The 10,000-nt window shown below is 47.9% G+C and overlaps 1 protein-coding gene and 1 non-coding gene across 2 annotated transcripts in view; one reads left to right on the top strand and one right to left on the bottom strand.

Moving 5' to 3' along the window:
- The window catches only part of LOC135824852 (neurobeachin-like protein 1), a 95,810-nt gene that overhangs the window by 57,061 nt on the left and 28,749 nt on the right, over nucleotides 1-10,000 (bottom strand). Inside the window, exons 20-22 of the mRNA XM_065337577.1 lie at nucleotides 4,031-4,132; nucleotides 3,055-3,218; nucleotides 2,192-2,324 (exon numbers count right to left, since the gene is read on the bottom strand). Coding sequence (XP_065193649.1) covers nucleotides 2,192-2,324; nucleotides 3,055-3,218; nucleotides 4,031-4,132 — 399 coding nt within the window. The remainder of the gene's footprint in view (nucleotides 1-2,191; nucleotides 2,325-3,054; nucleotides 3,219-4,030; nucleotides 4,133-10,000) is intronic.
- On the top strand, nucleotides 473-545 carry Trnar-ucg (transfer RNA arginine (anticodon UCG)). Its single transcript has one exon. It is a non-coding gene; the product is annotated as a tRNA-Arg (tRNA).

Genomic DNA, 10,000 nt, shown 5'->3' with positions numbered 1-10,000 from the left:
GCAAAATATCGAGATGTTGGGTAAAATCGATGCCTGATACTTGGATTTCCTTGTTTCTCACCCGTTCAGCGAGATACACTGCCCAGGACGAGATCATGTCACCGAAATATCACTGGGAGTCACTGTGGATCGACATGATTTTGGAAGAACTCAGGGACACGTGCGTGGAAACCCGTGTTGAGAAACCGACCCTGCGATTTTTATGAAACGTACTGGATTGTACGGGAAGTGGATAAATTACACGTTTTTCCGGAGCAAAATAGAGCAAAATATCGAGTTTCTTGTGCCAGGCTCGGCAAAACATCGAAGATTTCGCAGCAACATTTTGCGGCAAAATATTGAGGCGAGCGGAGCAGAATCTGTGTGGGCCTATCATACACCCAGAGAAAGTTTCCAGTTAGAATAATAACAAAGAATACATAGAGTGGCGTTCAAGTACAGATCATTTCCCAAAACATGCAAATATGTGCACGACCGCGTGGCCCAATGGATACGGCGTCTGACTTCGAATCAGAAGATTGTGGGTTCGAGTCCCATCGTGGTCGATAATCTCTTTTTTTATCTTCATCATTATTTTTTGCAAGAAGTGGGGCAATTCGCCTAGCGCCTAGGGGCTGTTCGATTGGTAGGATCGGGATCCCGATCCACCGGATCCAATCGATTCGCACCCTTTTGATTGGTCGAATCCGGATCCGGATCCTTCGGCTTTGAGTCCGGTCAACGCACCTCGGGGAGCAGGGTTGACCGGATCCAACGGATCCAAATGTGACCTTTGTGCGTATATGGCGGGTAAAAATCATTGTTGTACACATTGTGGTACGCACACACGTGGATCGAGATAGATCTTGTTGGCTTTTCGAATTTTCGTACGCGTGCGCGCGCGATGGGTACGGCTTTCACCCTTTTGTGTGTCCTGTGAGCGCCAATTTATTACTTCGTCCATGGCAACAGCCAAGGCCCAAAATCAAGTGTTTAGTCTGGAAGGATCCGACGGATCTGAGATATGGATCTCGATCCAGATCTTACCAACCAAACACACCCCTAGTGAGAAGGTAGATTTAGCCTAGTGCTAGGTTTGTGCTTCATTTGCTTTGAAGTTTTCAGTTTTTGTTGTTGGCAGTTGTTTCCTTTCCCATCCAGTGCAGTTTTTGAGTTCCAGTGCCCCTGTCTGTGTTCCGCAATGAAAGCCTGTGCAGTGTTTGGTTGCCATCACAAAGCCGGCAAGAAAAGCAGCAAAGGCATTTTGTTTTAACACTTGCCTCTCAACAATATGCCCTTACTCAAGAAATGGCTTGCTGCCGTGAAAACAGATTCTCTTCGCGTCACATGATGTGCACACCTGTGTGTGTGTGTGTGTGTGTGTGTGTGCAGTGCTCGCCACTTCGAGGGAGGCAAGCGCAAGGGAAAGACTGATATTCCTTCTGTGTTCTCCTTTCGGAAGGCAGAATGCAAGCGCAAGGCACCTAGTGCCGGTGATCCCTTGCCCCATGACACCTTCCTAGTTGTCTTAGTAAAATAGTCTAATTTCAGAAATTTTCGGTGCTCAATATTTTCGGTATGAGGGCAAAAGGCCAGGTTAGGTGAACAGAAATTTTTGGCACAGGGAAGCTGTTCCCTATTGGATTATGTGTGTTAGTGTTTGTTCGGTGCATTGAAATTTTAGGTATGAAACAGATGCACCGAAAGTACCGAAAATAAAAGTACACCGAAAATTTGTGAAATTACAGTAGTCTGCTCTCAGCCCGTATGGCTGTGGATGCTCAGGCAGTAAGCTAGAGTGTTGACGCCCTACATCTACTAGGCGTCATGGCTGCAAACTGAGCAGATAGGAATGTAAATATACAGTTATAAACAGTATGAATATGTGCCCCGTGATGTGTGCGAGTGTCTTGTCGGAGGTTCTGCTCTCCTAACCTGGTGACATCTCTCGTCTTTGAAGCTGAAGAAAAACACCGTTATACATGTATCCCCCCTCGCAAGCCCAGGTATAAAAGCGTGGGGACCTACACAAAGCTCAATGTCAAAGCTCAACGTGCCTGCAGGCTACAACTTAGAGCCTGTTAGTACGCGCTCCTGTCACTCGAGTTAAGCGTTTGTGTGAAAGTTGTATCCCGTAAGCAGAGTGACCAGGTGGCTGGTGTACGCTCACTCAAGTGAAAGTTCACTGCAACGAAGGTAGCCATAGCCTTACCCACTGGGAATCCACAATGGGTCTGCCTTCGACAGCGACCGTGAAGAAGCCCATCTTGGTACATACGGCCACCACCAACACACCACGGACGTTGAAGAACGCCTCGAAACCGGTGTCGGATGAGTTGTAGAAACTTGAGATAGCAAACAGACGACAACAAATTCAATGATTAACTTACAAGTTGCATCTGTGCCTTGATCCACAGAGGGTGGTGGCGTCCCTACGGATGCGCAAAACTGGGCCTCCAGCCGAGTCTGACGCGAAGCGTGATTTTATTACAAGTTACAAACAGAGGGGAGATGGAGGAGACCTTTCTGTAACCACATGTTTTGCTTTAAAAAGGCTTAAGAGATTTTCTGATATCTGGATGCGGCATTGGACAAACAACTTGTGCCGAACAATCGTCTCAAACTTTCCTCGCTGCTGCAACAAGCTCTGAATAGAGTGGTTTTGCGTCTATCACATGACCATACAGGACAGTCATGTTGGTTCCAACTCCACTCAACCCCATGCATATATTGGTCACATGATGTTGGATATGTTGGTTGCACTGTCCACATGCCATGATCACTTTCTGCACGAACCTAGTCACATGACAAAGATATGAACACCACTCTATAGCCGGAGAAAGGAATGCAATCGGGTGTGCAAACTAGAAATCTATTTCACGTACAGTACTGTAGGACGCCGAAGAACGACCAGGCTAGAATTTCACCAAGCACAGCATACCAATGTATACATGGTGACTCACTTGTGCATGCACTATAATACATGAAAATAAGAACGGTCTAGGCTAGGAGGCTGACTCCCAGTTCTTTGGCGACCCACAGTACTGTACGAGAATACACATCTCTCCGACCCACCTGTAGAGTTGCTTGCGCCGGTTGGTGGGCTGCGAGAGGGCGGTGGGATGGCTAGTGTTGCACGCCTCCCACATGTTGTCCACGCTGACCCAGGCGTGGAACGTGAAGAAGAAACGAGAGGTCCGGGACGACGGCCATCTTCGCAGCGACGGCATGTCAATACCCTGAGTGTGCATGAGGTGAAGGGACACGGAAATACGATACAGAGAGAAAGCAGTGAGCCACCGGACTTGACCTCCACGCGTACAAGACGAAGTCAAGCCCGTGTGCTGGTCGCCACTGCTATGACTGATGCGGCCATGGCCGTGCCAGTTTTTACCAATTCCAGCGTTCATGATGAGTGCTCAGTGTGCAATGAGCCTATCTGGAAGTATGTCATAACTTACTAATAACCTATCCTCATGCACTCCTCTCTGAAGTCTCTCCCTTTCGAACTGTTCTCCTTGTCAAGTGCTGCTCAGTGTGCAATTGATTATCTGGAAGTACTATCCTCATACACTCCTCTCTAAAGTCTCTCCTTTTTGAACTGTTCTCCTTGTCCAGTGAGATGTACTGCACTAGCTGCATATCTGTTGCTACAGGAATACGTAGGAATATGATTGTACTGCAAGTGAACAAATCTTCGGCGAATATTTATTTTCGGCTATTTTCTGGCCATGTTTGGCCGAAAATTCGTTGTGGTGCGAAATTTTGTTTTGCAAGGTTCGGTGTGACAGTGCATACAGGCAGCATGACGGCAGCAGTACAGGCCGAGAATTTGATGCGGCCGAAATTGGTTTAGCCCTGGGAGGCCGAAATTTGAGTGGGCCAAAAATTTGTTGACTTACAGTAGCTGAAACAAACAGATCATTATGATGCATAGAGCTAGATATGTATCCTGACAGGATTTTGAAATTGGACATGGGGAAATAATCGGTACTGTGGCTGACTTGGGGCCACCCCCCCCCCCCCCCCCCCCCGCCCAGAAGCTGCTTACCGCTTCGGCATGGCACAGGTCAAAGTAGTGCAGCGCTCCCTGCAGGCCAGACTTGTGCGCCATGCCCTCCAGCGCTTGCATCAACCGGGTCGTGTACGGCGGCTAGACACGGCAATAGTCACGCAACAGAACCACAGAACCACAGCACACAGCGCACAGCACACAGCACACAGCACACAGCGCACAGCGCACAGCGCACGGCGCACAGCACACAGCAAAGCAAACGCACAGGAAATAAGTAAGAAGAAAGCGGCAGAGCTTGGACAGCACACAGCACACAGCACACTGTTTGACTGCTTATCTTGAACACAACACACTATTTGACCGCTTATCACGAACACAGCACACTATTTGGCTATCTGGCTTAAACACACCAGAAAAGTTGGCTAACTGGCGTAAACACAGCACACTGTTTGGCTAACTGGCTTGAACACAACAACGTGTTGGCTAACTGCCGTAAACACAACGTGGTGTTTGATTGTGTAGCTTGAACGCAACACACTGCTTGACTGTTTACCTTGAACCCGGTACAGTTTTCACGTGCCACTTCAACGAAACCATACTCTCATAAGCTCAGTCCGGTAGCCAGACTCAAATACCTTTTTTTCTCAGACCAATTTTCTGTGCAGCATGAAATTTGAGCAAGAGAGTCCAAAAAGACAAGAGTGCAACTGCCCCCCCCCCCCCCCCCCCCCTGATCTCTCTTGTGTTTACTGGCCACGGCATGAAAGTTCTGTGGCAGATCGCGATCTCACTGCCATAGCACATTATCCAGCCACATGTACTGGATAGATTTGCGCCATGATGCAGTCATTTACACTTTGCTTTGTCGGTAAATTAACCAATACTGTAAACTGCCTAATATTCGCGACGGATTAATGTTCGCTATTTTCGCGAGAAGAGCGTAACGCGAGTATTAACCATCGTGAAATCAAGCTTCAACAGTGGGTGTATGTAGGTGGCCTCTGTGCTTCGCAAACTTTTGCCATCGCAAACTCGCTGGCTCTAAGAAATCGCGAAAATTTAGTGACACGAATATTGGGCGGTTTACAGTACTGATCCAGATTTACTCATTGCTGTCTTCTGATGATCGCTTAGTGCGTAAAACTCAGAGTTAAAACACTTTCCCCGGCCTCTTATTATTTGTATTGTATAACACATCAGGGATGAATTTACTGTCATATTTTTGCATAGCAGTTTCTGCTACACGAAATCATGTAGCAGTCCTTGATTTTGATTAGAACCTTTTCTTTGAAGGTTGGATGTTTACCACAGTTTCCTTCTTGAGACGGATGCCTGAAAGCCCATTTGAAAAAAAAGACTAAAGCATACATGTGCACGCAGATTGAGAGAACCTGCACCGCATACACTGCACTGTATGCATGATACTTGACAGCACAGGCTGGGCATGGATAGCCTGTATGTATTGCAATTTTCTGCGAGTCACGGTGACTTTTGAGTAGCAGTAGATCGATTTTCCATCGCAAACTGCGATGCGATACAGGATAAATTCATCCCTGCACATTAATTCCGGTGTAATTTTATTTCGGTAACTTCGGTAGAGAAACCAGGCACCTAGATTACATCTAAAAGGCGCTATAAGAGTACAGTCAACTTCGCTAATAACGACTGCGGATATAACGACAATTCGCGAATAACGACAGAATTTCCATGCCCAGAGCAAAGTACCATCCAACTGAAATACATAGAATGAGACTTCGGGTATAACGACACTTCGCGAATAAGGACACTTTTCTGATGCCCCGCCGAGTGTCGTTATAAGCGAAGTTGACTGTATGCACTGTATGTGAAGGGTAGGCTCGTGACCTGATTCTACATTACACCTGAAACCTGGCAGGTCCCTGACACCGACATTTTAATTCTTTGTTGCCATCTTCCATAGGTCCGTCAAATAGTAGTAATAGGTTTTTCATTTGACCCGACGAGACCATACGACGCTTGCAGAGTGTGGCTGGTGAACTGTTCGTGCTGTTGTCTGCAAGCGTCGTATGGTCTCGTCGGGTCAAATGAAAAACCTATTACCGACACTGTTCGTGCTGTTGTCTGCAAGCGTCGTATGGTCTCGTCGGGTCAAATGAAAAACCTATTAGGCCACACTGAAGAAGGTCTGTGGTTCAACTCACCCGACCGACCGTACATTTTTCAGCCCGACCGTAACTTTTTTTCGGCGGGCTGTCGTGTGACTGACGTACGTGGACTGAACACGTCCACGTCTACATGTACGTGCTGTGCAGCGTGAGTCTGCGGACGCAGGCGGCTCCTTTTGGACTTGACTTGTAGTTGTACTGCAGTGCAGTGCAGTGAGTGGTAGATCTACGACAGCTGCCTTGTGCTGGTAGTAGAGTCTACTCGATACGACCACCGGCAGACTGGCGAGACCGTCCGGTTGAGAGTGATTGCCTCGTTCCAGATTAAGGACGGCCTTCTGTTTTGGGATGAAGGACAGACGAGATTGCACTTTCCTCGTGTATTGGGAACGATATTTCACCTGTACCGGTAAGTTGCTGCTCCATGTGTGCAAGCACAGGAAGCGTCGATGGAAAAAGCCCATGTATTCGTGCACGCCGACACCAAACTAGCAATACATGTACCGGTACATTGTACAATTTGTACTTCGAAGTAGTTCCCGAACTTACTTTCAACTCGCATCGTTCTTCATTTGCTTGATGATTTGGACAGTCAGAGTCACCGCTTGAAGTTATTCTCTTCTCGTTCCAGAGCTACACAATGTTTCAAAGTATTAGCCAGTGATCCCTTTATACAACATGTATGGCATAACACTGCGTAATAATGCCGATGTACTGGGTGTCTAAAGGCAGTACAGTGTATTTACATGTACTAAAAAATAAATTAAAAAAAAAAAAATCCGCCCGCCCGCCCGTAAAAAAAATGTCCATGTTAGTCGAACCACACACCTTTTTTGGTTTGGCCTTACCGACATTTTAGTACATTTAAAATGACAAGTTATACAGTACTGACTTGCTGCCGCTACAGGATGGGCAGGATGCTGAAGGTGCATTGGTGAGTGATGTGCTCCAAGCACTATAGCCAGCTGACCAGCAAAGTTGAAGACAGATGGCATCATCAGCTGACCAGCGGCCATAATCTTGAGCGGAATTGCGGAATGCAGCAAATGATGCAGTCGTGTACACTTTTCCAGATCCAAAAAATTAAAAAAATCAAAAAGTTCCGGCAAGAAGGCTCGCCGTCATCGCCGTCGCTCTCGTGCTACTTCAACGGGCCCCAGCAAATGGAGGAACGTGGCGTATGAGCACCAGCACGCAGTAAACGCCCGGCTCCAGGAGCGCCTGGAGAAAGTGCGGAGGGTACTGAAGTCAGACCGGCTGAGAAGCGCGACAAAAAACCTGAAGAAGGTGAGAACATTTTAGATGACAGGCAAGAGTGGCTCGCCGTCGCCGATACCCATGGGGTAGAGGTGGCAAACAAATTTGTGGAGGTTGTGGCAGCAAAGTTGAAGACAGATGGCATCATCAGCTGACCAGCGGCCATAATCTTGAGCGGAATTGCGGAATGCAGCAAATGATGCAGTCGTGTACACTTTTCCAGATCCAAAAAATTAAAAAAATCAAAAAGTTCCGGCAAGAAGGCTCGCCGTCATCGCCGTCGCTCTCGTGCTACTTCAACGGGCCCCAGCAAATGGAGGAACGTGGCGTATGAGCACCAGCACGCAGTAAACGCCCGGCTCCAGGAGCGCCTGGAGAAAGTGCGGAGGGTACTGAAGTCAGACCGGCTGAGAAGCGCGACAAAAAACCTGAAGAAGGTGAGAACATTTTAGATGACAGGCAAGAGTGGCTCGCCGTCGCCGATACCCATGGGGTAGAGGTGGCAAACAAATTTGTGGAGGTTGTGGCAGCAAAGTTGAAGAATGATGGCATCATCAGCTGACCAGCGGTCGCAAGCAGCTCTGTGGCGAATGCCATGCACCAATGGAGCTTGAGCCATTGCGGAAGGCTGCAAATTCCAAGACTGTGGCAGCAAAGTTGAAGAATGATGGCATCACGGTTTCGGAGGACGCCATCTACTGTACCAAGTGCTACAATGCGCACCTGGCCTTGGTTACAGTAGACAGCTACGCAAGCACAGACCACCAACTGAATGCCATTATCCTAGCACAGCGGGACATAAACACGGCTTTAGCAGCAACACTCGTGCTGGCTGGAGAGCAAGTACTCGCAAAGAGTGCAGTTTTACTGGTCACACTCCACGCCCACTTCATGCACCACGCTGCCACAGTAGACGGCTATGCAAGCACAGACCATCAGCTAAAATGCCATTATCCTAGCACAGCGGGACATGAACACGGCTTTAGCAGCAACACTCGTGCTGGCTGGAGAGCAACTACTCGCAAAGAGTGCAAAGCTATTGGTCACAGTTGACGACCACTTCATGCACCACGTTGCCACTGACACACACAAACCGGCAAAATGGCTTCTCAGCCAGATAATGGAAGTGCTAGCAGAGCACGTTGAGATCGTATTGTTGTCCCTGCCTGCCCTTTTAGAGGGTTTGTGCCCCTTTTGGCATGTGTGTGCGGACCGCGCGCGGACTGCGCAGATTGCGCATGCTTGCATAATTATTGTACGCATTCTTGTTGTTTTGGGCCTTCTTCCTGAGACTCTCCTCCGCTCTACCGACTACCCAACGACTCTCTAATGAATATTCCCGGTGCCTTTCAATTCCCCGCGTGAGTAACTTCGGTAAGCTTGAGGTAAGAACGACAAATATCAGTCCTCTGTTTGTGGTACATGTGAGAGAGTAATCGGAAGGGCTATCGTCGGGAAATAATAAAAAAACGACGATAGTATAAACCAGAGTGAAGAAAAGAGGCATTCAGCTGTTTGCTCAGAAGATGATCGAACACACAGCAGGCACTGCATGTACCAGGCATCCCCACCAGGCATCCCCACCAGGCATCCCCACCAGGCATCCCCACCCACTAGCCATCCACACCATGCCCACCAGGCATGGATTAGAGTCACACTTGACGGTGACGGGACAGAAATCCCCAATGGAAATGCCACTTGGAACACACCAGCAAACAAAATGTCTCCGGGCGATGCACGTTTTGTCCTCAATGCTGCATGCTGCGAAGCCACAGTGTGTGTTTCCACTGCAGCTGGTGTTAGCAGATGTAGTGGAAACATACAGTCATTCGAAGACCCTCCTTGCCACACTGTCACGGTCCGGCATTACACAGCGGGAAGGGACACATTTGATCGATACAAGATTACCATGGTCAAGCAAAGGCAGGAGCGTGGAATTCAGAATGAGCTGATGCCTAACAGAGTGAGCTGTGCGTCGATCGACAACATTGACAAAGACATGGCATGGAACACTCTTTTGTTTCACTGTGCGAAAACTGGTGTGAAAGGAAGGTCATTAACGAGAGGCAGGAGCGTGGAATTCAGAAGGACTTGATGCTTGACAGCTTGTGGTGCTGCGAGTCCGTTTACAACATTGACAAAGCCACTGCATGCAAACACTCGGTGTAGCACCGTAAAAGCAGTGGGACTTACTTATACCATCGCCATTGTTGGAACAACTGTTAAAAGGGAAAAATTCGGTGCACATCTATTTTCGGCAACTAACTTCGGTACATGTACAGGTAATGTTTACCTAAAAATAAAACTCGACCTAAAATTCAACAAGCCACTGCCACACAGTGTGCAAAATGCATTTTCGGATCTGGAAAACTGGTTTACCGAAATTTCCGCGCCACCAAACGGTTGATTTGGGGAAATACCGAAAGTTTTACACCGAAAATTTCCAATTATACAACTATGTACGACCTAAAATTCAACAAGCCACTGCCACACAGTGTCCAATATGCATTTTCGGATCTGGAAAACCGGTTTACTGAAATTTCCGCGCCACCGAACCGTTGATTTGGGGAAGTACCGAAAGTTTTACATCGCCGAAAATTCCCAA

Source organism: Sycon ciliatum, chromosome 9, assembly GCF_964019385.1.
Source record: "Sycon ciliatum chromosome 9, ocSycCili1.1, whole genome shotgun sequence".
Classification (NCBI taxonomy): Eukaryota; Metazoa; Porifera; class Calcarea; order Leucosolenida; family Sycettidae; genus Sycon; species Sycon ciliatum.
This window is presented reverse-complemented; position numbering and strand designations above follow the sequence as displayed.